Below are 12,112 nucleotides of genomic sequence, written 5' to 3'. Positions count from 1 at the left end.
GCCACCGCGCCCAGCCATGTTGGTGCCATCTTTGCTCTAAATTCAAAATTTTAAGCTAGTGTGATGTCCAGCTGCTGTTCACAGCTCTTTGGCTGCTCTAACTGGTTCATGTAGAGACTTCTTCAAGCCACTGAGACACAGTATGTGCATCCTGGTACCAGGACTGGATGAAATCTAGCCAGGGCTGGGGGTGAGTCGCTGGTCTCTAGTCCAGACCGGACCATGGCAGCAGGCAGTTTGTAAATGCACCACTTATTCATAGTAGCAGATGTTGGGGAACAGGGACCCTCCTTTTGGCAAACCTGATCTATGAGACTAAGAATCACAGAATAGACGTTTTCACTTGATTATTCTCTTTACTTAAAAAATGTTACTCATTTGAAATGGTATTTGTCATAGTGTTCCTTGAACTAGAAGCTCCCAAGTGAATTGAGTAGATGCTTTAACCTCTGCCTTGGGCTGCATTCATAGGAGTACGGTGCTCAGATCAGGGAGAAAGCAGTTCTGCTGTGTGATATGCAGGACTTACCCCATCTGGAGCACCTTGTTTTAATAGGACATTGAGGGCCTGGAGGGCATTGACAGGAGGGCAACTAAACTCTTTCCAGGAATATCCTCTTTCCAAAACTATAATGGAGAGCATTTACTTTATCAGCATCACATATTGGGCTATGACCTTTAATGTTCTATCTCAATTGTTCCTCACCTGTAAGTCAAGAGCCATGTTACAATCAGGGAACTTAAAGTTCGGGGGTTAAATTCACAGAGCTGGAAAGTGATGGAGAATTTGAGCCAAAGTCAGACTGTCTCCTACTCCTTGTTCTTGAGCTATGATGCACTCAGGCCTCTTGGTACCGATACCACCCAGACTCACATGCCTCTAGCTCTGTAGTTTGTGGTGAACATGGTCATAGATGGAGTGTCCCTGGCAGCTCCAGCGGGGTGTGCACAGAGGCTGAGACTGGAGCTGCTGGAAACTGGCCGGCTGCGTCTGCCTCCCTGCTCCACAGCTCACCAGCTGTGTGATTTCACCATGTGATGCCTTCTCTTCCTCATCTGTAAGATGGGAATGACAACAACACCTGCCTCCTAAGGCTACATCAGCACAGTCCCTGGTGCACAGAGGGCTCAGTACTTGTTGCTATTATTATTACCCCCTTTTGGCACTTGAGAAAACTGAGGCTCCAGAAAGACCAATGGCCAGAGACTACTCAATCACCCTGCCACTTATAAGGCTGTATCCAATTAGACTGAGCCGCCAACTAAAGTGTGAGGCTTAGCTTTGGCACCGCTGCCCCTCCTCCCCTCCTTGAGCCAAAGCACCCTCCACTGACCCTCTGTGGTCCCCACCAGGGCCTGCCTCCCCGTCCTGGGTGTTAGTTTCCACAGCTGTCAATGCGAGCACTGACTTGGATCACCTCCCGGTTCCATCCACCTAGAAAATGAGTTTGCTTTTTTTTTTTTTTTTTTTGAGACCGAGTCTCACTCTGTCGCCCAGGCTGGAGTGCAGTGGCCGGATCTCAGCTCACTGCAAGCTCCGCCTCCCAGGTTTACGCCATTCTCCTGCCTCAGCCTCCCGAGTAGCTGGGACTACAGGCGCCCCCCACCTCGCCCGGCTAGTTTTTTGTATTTTTTAGTAGAGACGGGGTTTCACCGTGTTAGCCAGGATGGTCTCGATCTCCTGACCTCGTGATCCGCCCGTCTCGGCCTCCCAAAGTGCTGGGATTACAGGCTTGAGCCACCGCGCCCGGCGGAGTTTGCTTTTGCAGCAGTCTCACGCTGGGTGATGGAATCCAGGCTGGAAGGGCAGAGCCTTTGCACTGGCAGAGAAGGGGATGTGGAGGGGGGCTTTTCATCCCCTTCAGCCATAAGCCACCTTCCCCACCTCCCCCTGGGCCAGCCTTGACCTCATTGCCAGAGGCAACCCCATCCTCCCTCCCCCCTCTCACTGACCTTCTGTGTCTCACTCAGTCTTATTCATTTTGCTCCTACTTTTCTCCTGGAAATCTCTCTAAGGTAGGGCTCTAACTTGCAGGGCCACAGAGTATGACCTGGGAAACTGCTGGGGAAGCGGAGATTTCCCTGGGGTTCTTGCTCGCAGGTCTGATTCGGTGGCAGTGGTGGGGCCCAGAAACAGTCTTTTTGATGGCATTCTCAGGTCATTCTGAGAGAGGAGGCCTCCGGAACACAACTTTGAGAAGCACACCCTTTAAATCTCTCGTACGGGCCAGACCCTGCTCTTAGAGAGACTGACTCATACCTGTAATCCCAGCACTTTTGGGAGGCTGAGGTGGGCGGATCACGAGGTCAGGAGATCGAGACCATCCTGACTAACACGGTGAAACCCCATCTCTACTAAAAATACAAAAAAAAATTAGCCAGGGATGGTGGCAGGTTCCTGTAGTCCCAGCTACTCAGGAGGCTGAGGCAGGAGAATGGCGTGAACCTGGGAGGTGGAGCTTGCAGTGAGCCGAGATCACGCCACTGCACTCCAGCCTGGGCGAAAGAGCAAGACTCTATCTCAAAAAAAAAAAAAAAAATCTCTTGTATCTCTGGTCATTTAGACACACATCCTTCACACACACGCTTTCCAACAGTTCCACCCATGCCATGGTTATGCATGCTGAGAACTCTCATGGGGTAAATAAAAGAAGGGTTTTGCTTTCTTTTTTTTTTTTTAAGAAAAATACTTCATAATCCGAACAAATCTCATGGATATAATCTGATGGTTCCTTAACATTCCCCTTCTCATTCGAACTCCACATAATTAAAACCATTGTTAAAAGGAAAACCTTCACCAAATTAAATTTAACAGAGTTTAATTGAGCAAAGAATGATTCATAAATGGATCAGCCTCCTGAGCCAGAGTATGCTCAAAGTCCCCAGCACAGCCCTGTGGTAGAAGAAGATTCATAGACAAAGTGAAAGGTGATGTACAGAAAATGGAAGTGAGGTACAGAAATAGCTGGATTGGATACAGCTCAGTGTTTGTCTTATTTGAACACAGTTTAAACACTTGGTCCCCTTTGATTGGCCAAAACTCGGCGCTTGACACAGGAGTAGGTTACAGTCTGTTTACACTTCCTTCCAGCTTAGAGTTCACTATGAACAGAGAAACCTTTCGGCTGAGCTTAAAGTATTCAAGGAGGCAGCTTTAAGCTAAATTTGATTTAACACCATTAAGAATGACAGAGCATCCATTTAGAAGAGAAAGTCCTGGAATCAAATGAAAAGTGATTCATAGTCAATTAGTCATACTTGGAATAACTTTTGGATTCCTCTTAGGTCCCTGATTTTGGGGGGGGGGGTTATTCCTTCATTCAGTCCATGTTTCTGAGTACCTGCTGTGTGCCAGGCGCTGGCAGTGTACAGCAGTGAACTGGAAAGGCAAGGACCCTGCTCTTAGGGAGAGAACTTCAGGTAGAGGTAAGTGCCAAGAAGAAAAGAAAAGAAGGCAGCATTAGAGAGAGAGTGGAGATTCCAGCCTAGATGGCGACCAGGAAGGACATCTTCCTCAAGGAGGTGACATTTGAGCGGTTTTCAAATACCAAGAGGTCACCAGCAGCAGCCATGTGGACATCTGAGCAGATGGTCTCCAGTCAGAGGGAAGAGGAGATGGACCCATCCAGGCAGGCGTGAGCAGAGGGCAGGTCAGTGTGGCCAGGGCAGAGGAGTGACAGGCAGAGGGCAGCAGATGGGGGTGGGAGGGGCAGGGGCCAACTCGGGGACTGCATTTTATCCAAGTGCAGCGAGAAGCCAGTGAGGTGTGTGATCAGGAAGTTCACTGCTACGATGTGTGACTTTACAAAGGTCAGCCCACCTGCTGGCTGGTGAGGACTCGGCGGAAACAGGAGGGGTCGCATGTGGATCACGAGGCCGCCGCTGCAGCGATTCCCAAAATGGTGGCTTAGAGAGAAGCACACAGGTTCTGGAGGCAGCGTACGGGATGTCAAGAATGACAAGGAGAGAAACTAAGGATGCTTCCTGGGTATGAGAGAGTTGACCACTTTAAGAAGAACGAAGCTGGAAGTTTCTCCAGCTTAGAATAAAGAATGTCTTCATCTTAGGGTTAGGAGGGACCCCAGCCGTCTCCTGGCCCCGGCCCCCACCAGTGTCGGGAACCTCCTCGAGGCACAGAGTGTCCAGAGCTGTGGCGAGCCTGCCTGCCTGGAGCGTCTCCAGTGTGGAGCAACTCCAGCAGCAATTGTTGGAAAAGCCTGTTTTTGGTTTCCTCGTGCTTTTCTAAAACCTCTACTCTCAGATCTCGTTTCTCTCCTCTGCGGCCGTACCTTGTCTGCAACGTAGCATTCATTTATTCAGAGTCGACGGAATGCTTATTAACTGCACTGTGTCTGCATGTGGGGGATACAGCAGTGAACAAAATAGACAATGCCCCTGACTTCACAGGGCTCACATGCTACTTGGGGAGACAATGAAAACACTAAATATGTGATTAGCTATGTGGTGACAGGTACTTTGGGGAAAAATATTGCAGGGCGAGGGGGCAGGAAGTGCAGGAGAGGCCTGGCTGATAAGGTGGCATTCCAGCCAAGACCTCCAGTCGTTGAGGGAGCAGGCCACGGATCTGGAGAAGGAAGCCTCTGGACAGCAGAAACTGGAGGCAGCACAGGCCCCTTTTGCTTTATTTGTGCCTCCTTTGAGGAAGTAGATATGCTCTTGGAAAGTTCTGTGTGCTAATCAGATATTTGTAAATCAAATCATATTTTAAATGCATCAAGGGGACTTCCACTTTAAGTGACCCTGGAGTAAATGAGTCTGCAAAGTAAATAAAATGTTCTGATGTTAATAATTTATCTACCTTGTAAGTATAGATTTTCACATAACCATTGCTTGATTGTGTCTTTCTAAATTTAATTATTTATTTCTGAAGTGGAGCAGTTACAGACTGGTGCTGAGAGCTAGGGCTTTGCAGTTACACAGCTGTGGTTTTGAAACCCAGACCTACCTCCTAAAGTGACCTGGGACAAATTGGTTAACTCCTATGAGCCTCTCGTGTTGCTTTTGTACAATGAGGATAGTAAGACAGCCACGTGCCACGTGACAACATGGTGGTCAACGATAGACTATATACAATGGTGGTCCCATAAGCTTACAATGGAGCTGAAAAAAATTCCTGTCCCCTAGTGATGTCATAGTTACAGTACAGCATATTATTCATGTGTTTGTGGCGATAAGCCTACCGTGCAGCCAGTTGTCAAAAAGTCTAGTACATATAATTATATACAGTACATAATACTTGATAGTAAATTACTTTGTCACTTAACGTATTTATTATACTATACTTTTTATTATTATTTTAGAATGTATTCCTTTTCCTTATTTAAAAAATTCACTGTCAAACAGCCTCAGACAGGTCTGTCAGGAGGTATCCAGCAGAAGGCATTGCTCTCTAGAGATGACAGCACACATGTTACTGTCCCTGAAGACCCTGCAGTGGGGCAGGATGTGGAGGTGGAAGGCAGTGACATTGATGATCCTGACCCCGTGTAGCCCTAGGCTGATGTGTGTGTTTGGGTTTTACTTTTTAGCAAAACAATTTTAAAAGTAAAAAAAAAAAGTAAAAATTTTGAAAACAGAAAAAAGCTTACAGAATGAGGATATAAAGGAAATAGTTTATATAGCTATACAATGTTTGTGTTTTAGCCAAGTGTCTTTTAAAAGAATCAAAAGGTTTTAAAATTAAAACTTTTATAGAGTTTAAAAGTTGCAGTAAGCTAACTTACTGAAGAAAATGTTTTAATCAATGTAGTGTAGCCTAAGTGTACTGTATTTATAAAGCGTGCAGTAGTGCACAGCAGTGTGCTGGGCCTTCAGTCACTCACCACTCACCCAGAGCAACTTCTGATCCTGCAGGCTGCATTCATCGTGAGGGCTCTATATGGTATCATTTTTCTTACCTTTTGTGCCATATTCTTAATGTACCTTTTCCATGTTTGGGTTTTTTGTTTTTGTTTTTGTTTTTTGAGACAGAGTCTCGCTTTGTTACTCAGGCTGGAGTGCAGTGGTGCAGTCTCACCTCACTGCAACCTCTGCCTTCCAGGTTCGAGCGATTCTCCTGCCTTAGCCTTCCGAGTAGTTGGGACTACAGGTGTGTGCCACCACGCCCAGCTAATTTTTGTATTCTAAGTAGAGATGGGGTTTCACCATATTGGCCAGGCTGCTCTCGAACTCCTGACCTCAGCTGATCTGTGCGCCTTGGACTCCCAAAATGCTGAGATTACAGGCATGAGCCACTGCTCCCAGCCTAGATACGTTTAGATACCCAAATATCATTGTATTACAGTTGCCTCCAGGATTCAGTGCAGTAACATGCTGTGCAGGTTTGCAGCAATAGGCTACACCACACAGCCTATGTGTGGTAGGCTATCAGATCTAGGTTTGTGTAGGTACACTCTGTGATGCTCAAACTACAACAAAATTGCCTAACAATGCATTTCTCAGAACATATCCCGATCGTTAAGTGATGCAAGACTGTACTTACAAAGTTGTTGTGAGGTAACCATTGTAAACCCTAGTACAGTCCCTGGCATGGAATGAGTGTGCCATGGTGTGGTGTGGTATGATGCGGCATGGTGTAGTGTGGTGCGATAGGACATGGTATAGTATCATATGATGTGGTAGGGTGTGGTATGGCATGGTGTGTATGGTGTGATGTGATGTAGTGTGGTATGGTACGATGTGGCATGGCGTGGTGCTGTATGGCATGGTATGGTATGTATACTATGGTATAGAATGCTATAGTGTACTGTGGTATGAGACAGTATTGTCTGCCATAGGGTACTTGGGCAAGAGGGATTTTTATAAACTTATATTTAAAAAACAGACACCAGGACCATACACTTGGGAATCTACACACAGGTACCAATATGTTCACACAAACACAATAGGAGAAAAAGATGACGGGCAGAGACCACAGAGCCACTCATTTGTTGCCGTGCTGTTTGTGTTCTGCAGAAACACGGGCTGAGGCTTCATCTTCGAAACCCCTACTCCTTCACCCCCATGCTGGAAGAGGTTGCGGGCAGCAAGGTGCCCAGGTCCCTTCTGCTGGGCACAGACATGGCAGAAAACCAGAAGCAGATTGCCCAGTTCTCCCGGAAGGATGCCCAGGTAGGGAAGGCGACAGTGACTGAGCTCCTACTCCCTCAGCAGCCTAAAGATGGGCGTGGTTGGATTGTCCTAGAACAACTGTCCAAAGGCCATGGGCACTGGGCCAGGCCACCCCACATTCCTAGGAGGGCTCCAGTTGGTGGCAGCTCTTGATCTCAGGCACTGGGAAGAGAAGCGGGTGGAGGATGCTAATGAAGACCAGTGGACTGGAAGACCCGCACACCTGCGTGTGTTCAATATGGGGCCACTGTCAGAGGGGCTGTGCATGCTGAGTTCAAGAGGAAATGCACCGGCATGTTCTTAGACCGGGAAGTGCTTCATGCCCCTCCAGTTTTCAGACAGAGTTCCGAGTGTTTGTCCACATTAAAGCACATGAAAGCCAGAAAGGAAGATGAGGGATGATCAGAGAAAATTAAGGATAAAATCAACTGAATCAGGAACTTAGGACAAGAGAGTTCTAAATATTCATTCAATGTGGCATCCCAAGGCTCCCTCCTGACTGCCCAAGGCAACGAAGTGTCCATGATGGTGTGCAGCCCTGGTGATGGGATGAGCACATGTTGGATGGAGAATGCACTTTTTTCCCCTTGGAACTGCGTTCTAGGAACCTGCTGGGTGGCGTTGTCTAGATGAGCCACTGAGTTCCGTGAGGGCCCTGCCACAGTTGGTTCTGTGGACATAGGAAGATTATTTGAATGGCCATTTTGTACCAAGCATGGATACAAGCTGAGGTGTAGCATTAAATCATATCTCAGTGGAGACATTTTCATAAGAAGAACCTGGATTAATAGAACCCATGTACATTGCTTTTCTTGTGTTAATCTATTACTGGGTAAAACTTAGAGAACCACAGATGCACGGCCTACAAGTCTTTTCCACCAGCAGTTTTCAGACCTGGCTGATGATCAGAATCACCTGAGAAGCTTAGCCTTTTATTTTGTTATTTTATTTCATTTGTTTTTAACACGGGGTCTCACTATGTCACCCAGGCTGGAGTGCAGCGGTGCGATCTTGGCTCACTGCAACCTCCGCCTCCCGTGCTCAAGCAATCCTCCTGCCTCAGCCACCTGAATAGCTGGGATTACAGGCATTCACCACCATGCCCGGCTAAGTTATTTTTAATTCTTTTGTAGAGACAAAAGTCTCACTATGTTGCTCAGGCTGGTCTGGAACTCTTGAGCTCAAGCAATCCTCCCACCTCTGCCTCCCAAAGTGCTAGGATTACAGGCATGAACCACCACACCCAGCCTGAGGAGCTTAGCTTTTTAAAAGTGCTTCTTTGATGGTTCTTTTGTGTGGCAGATTGGAGACCACCACCTGCATCCTCTTGTCCAAATCCTGCCCATCTCAGATGCACTTGAGGGGATTTGGCACAAGGCCAGGTCCCCGGGCCTGCAGGACACTAGCTGTGGCCCTACACTCTAGCGACCACACACGCCAGAGGCAAGGGCCCATTTCCCATCGTGGAAAGTAAGGAGCTTGATTCCTGGTTTTGTCTTTCCATGCTGTCATATTAAAGTCCTGCTTAGAGAAACCTGTTTAACTTCGTTTTTACCAAGACTTCTCAAATGTATTTTAACATGGAACTTTTCTTTATGTAACACTTATTAAAATGTCATGGGTCTATCCATGGGTAGAGATAGACCAAAATGCAAAGTCCAGGGCTAAGAAGAATCAGGTAGGGCCTCCAGTAGCACAGGCTTCTGTCACTGCTCCTGTGCCCACCAGGGAAGCGAAAGTGATTGTCAGAAACCAGGCTTTGGAAAGTGGATTCTGACATGGGAGCTTGTGGGGTAAGAAGAGGCAGTCTTCTGTGACTGCGGGTGATGAGACGGTGTGGGAGACCTACAGACTAGAAAAGAATACAAGCAAAGGTCTAACTTCTACCAGTAATATATGAGAGGACAGAAGGACAGGCTAGGTGCAGCGGCTCACGCCTATAATCCCAGCACTTTGGGAGGCCGAGGCAGGCGGATCACTTGAGGTCAGAAGTTCGTGACCAGCCTGGCCAACATGGTGAGACTTCGTCTCTACTAAAACTACAAAAATTAGCTGGGCATGGTGGCACATGCCTATAATCCCGGCTACTCAGGAGGCTGAGGCAGGAGAATCACTTGAACCTGGGAGGCAGAGGTTGCAGTGAGCCGAGATCGCGCCACTGCACTCCAGCCTGGGTGACAGAGCAAGACTCCATCTTGGAAAAAAAAAAAAGAAGAAATGACAGAAGGAAGAAACTTCTAAGTGGTTTCATGGTTTATCGCAGAGGCCACACCCTAAGATTCTTGCCAGTTTTCTGTGGGTGACACTTTGTGTTGGCCAGCATTAGCTCCGTGTCCCTGTTGCCACTCCTGGTGGCTCCTCTATCGCCCAGGGTCTCCTGACCACCCCCACCTCCACCCCATGTACTCTTCTTGGTGTTGATGTTAACCCAGAGACCTGGAACTGGGGGAGCTCAACAGAGCCAAGCCGAGGCCTGAGGAACCATCAAGCTGTGGGGGTGACAGGCCATATGGGGACAGCATGGAGGGGAGGGATATGGATGATGGGGCCTCGATGCAGAGCTCTGTTGCAGGTCTTTCCCAGATATGAGGAGTTCATGCATCGCTTGGCATTAGCCATTGACCCTCTGCTGGATGCGGCCCCCGTGGACATGGTGGCCTTCCAGCGTGGCTCTCTGCTGCAAAGGATCAAGTCGCTGTCCACCCTCAAGCCCCTGCTGAAGGCAGGTAAGTCCAAGTGCAGGCACCAGGGCATGATGAGTGACCTTCAAGGAGGTGAGCTCATTGTCTCAATGCCTAGACACAAGCCTGAACCTCCATGGCAACCTGCCAGCTGGGATCAGTTAACATGCTGCGATCAATTATGGGCAGCCTGGAGCACTTTGTTGAGAGCATCTTAGGCTGATGCGCTTTAAAATAGAGCTTGAGACCAAGGCTTGTGCATGGGTACTTCATTTGGAAGGGTGACCCCAAGGCACAAAAATAGGAGAAAGTGGGGGTGAGAGTGGACAGAGAAAGAGTCAATACCAGAGTGTGTGATCATACTAGCCACACTGTGGGTGACAAGATGCTGGACTTGTGTGGGCCCTCTGGGAAACCTTATGAAATGCATTTGAGGAACCTTCTCGGGAGATGGAAAGGGAAATATTTATTCCTTGGGTTCTATCTCCCATTGATCAAGGGTTGCCTCACAGGGCATTGACTCCCACACTTCCGGGCTGTGCATCTGTGGGTGCCAAGTAGGTTCCCATGAATGCCCTAGGGAAGAAGTAGAGAGGCTTACTTTTCAGCACTGAAGTGAGATGCTGTGGAGTTGCCTTTGTGAAGCTGATCAAAGCCTGCATGGAGTTCGGCATCATGGCCGTGGCTAGAATAAGATATAGGGGCCAAGAGATTTGAAGTGCTGCTCCCATACAGGAAGAATGCTAGATTTGGGGTCAGCAAGGAGAAGTTCTGTGATCAGTTAGTAATGTCTGTCATGAGTATGAGAATGGAAGGCACATCAAGTGTGCTATTATTTTCTGCCCTCCTTGAGGATATACAGACCAGTTTAGCCTCTATATCCTAGAAAAAACAAACAAACAAACAAATCGCTTGTTTCCCACATGTCTTCATGGTTCAGCTGGTCCCAGCTGGCTCAGCTGATCTGGTCTGGTCTCGGGCATGTGTTTGTGTCTGCAGCAGCTCAGTGGAGGCAGCTCTGCTCCAGGTACCTCCCGTCCTCCTTGTAGAAGCACATGCTGATCTAGGCGTGGACTTTTCACATCAGTGGCACAAGCACAGAGGGCATGCCCCAATATACAGGCTTGTTTCAGGTCTGGCTTTGTGTCACATCTGCAAACGTTCCACTGGCTGGCCAAGTCACATGGATGAGCCTAGAGCCAAGGAGCCGGGCAGGTTAACCAAGCTGTGGTGGGTTGGGAGGCACTGCAGACTTATACATTGCAAAGAGTGTGGAGCCAGTGGAATCTATTACAAATGCAAAAAGTAGACACTGCCTCTCAGATAACCAGTCCAGGGAGCTCTGTGTGAAAAATAGGCAAAAAACATTTATCGAGCAACTACTAGGTGCCAGACACTAAGCTAGGCCTGGGTGCTATAAGGCTAGAGACCATGATTTCTATCCTGAAGGTCTTAAAACCTAGTTACTCTGAAATGGTCTGAATCAGGGTTGTAGGAATGGATCAGCAATAAGGGAATAAGGTACAAGTTTAAAATTTTCCAAACATAATGCTAACTGATTAAACATATTAAATGCCTATGAACTTGCAAATGCTTTACCTAGCTCATTTAATGCTCACCGTAGCCCTTGGGGTGTAAAATAGGATTCCCGTGTTACAGGTAAAGAATCAGGTTCAGAGATGTTAAAAATGTGTCCCAGGCGCTGCTAGTGAGAGGTGTGGCCGGGACTCAAGCTGGGTCTGTCTCTGCATTGGCTGTGCTATATACCATCTCCCGGCAGGAAGTCTCGGCCTCCTCCAATCTTTTATCCCACAGGCCAGGTTGGAGGGTTTCCCTGTCACCTGTTTCAACTTCTGTTTTGTGGATCTTCTGTTATAGGCCGCATCCTGGGAGCCCACCTTCCCGAATATTATGAGGTCCTCACAGCTCCCATTTCCAAGGTGAGCGGTTCCCCAGCATCAGGCCCGACCACGGAGCAAGGGGACCCTCCTCCCGTCGAGGCCCCTAAGGCCTTCTCTCTGGTGTTGTGCTGTCCAGGTGCTGGATCAGTGGTTTGAGTCTGAGCCTCTAAAAGCCACTCTGGCCACAGATGCTGTGATTGGAGCCATGACAAGTCCCCGCACTCCAGGGAGTGGGTGAGTGAGGGGGTGAGGCGGGACACAGGAATGGGGCATGTTCCCCAACAGGAGTGAGGACAACAGTGGCAGTGGCTGCAGCAACAGCTGCCACTTAACAGAGCTCACCCAGTGAGCCAGGAACCAAGCCAGGCACATCACACATGATCCATTTAACCCTCAGAG

At 48.2% G+C, this 12,112-nt stretch overlaps 1 protein-coding gene across 7 annotated transcripts in view; it reads left to right on the top strand.

The window, feature by feature from the left end:
- Window positions 1–12,112, top strand: part of PYROXD2 (pyridine nucleotide-disulphide oxidoreductase domain 2) — a 32,773-nt gene that overhangs the window by 9,212 nt on the left and 11,449 nt on the right. For all 7 annotated transcript variants that reach the window (XR_001887064.1, XR_001887062.1, XM_017880475.1 and 4 more), the window contains 4 exons: window positions 6,976–7,131; window positions 9,704–9,857; window positions 11,691–11,752; window positions 11,850–11,947. Coding sequence is in view for 5 of the 7 variants with exons in the window: in XM_017880475.1 (XP_017735964.1) it covers window positions 6,976–7,131; window positions 9,704–9,857; window positions 11,691–11,752; window positions 11,850–11,947 (470 nt within the window). In the remaining 2 variants the exon portion in view is untranslated. The remainder of the gene's footprint in view (window positions 1–6,975; window positions 7,132–9,703; window positions 9,858–11,690; window positions 11,753–11,849; window positions 11,948–12,112) is intronic.

This window comes from Rhinopithecus bieti, unplaced genomic scaffold (assembly GCF_001698545.2).
Source record: "Rhinopithecus bieti isolate Rb0 unplaced genomic scaffold, ASM169854v2 scaffold_425, whole genome shotgun sequence".
Classification (NCBI taxonomy): domain Eukaryota; kingdom Metazoa; phylum Chordata; class Mammalia; order Primates; family Cercopithecidae; genus Rhinopithecus; species Rhinopithecus bieti.
The sequence above is the reverse complement of the archived record's forward strand: the minus strand, read 5'-3'. Positions and strand labels throughout refer to the sequence as shown.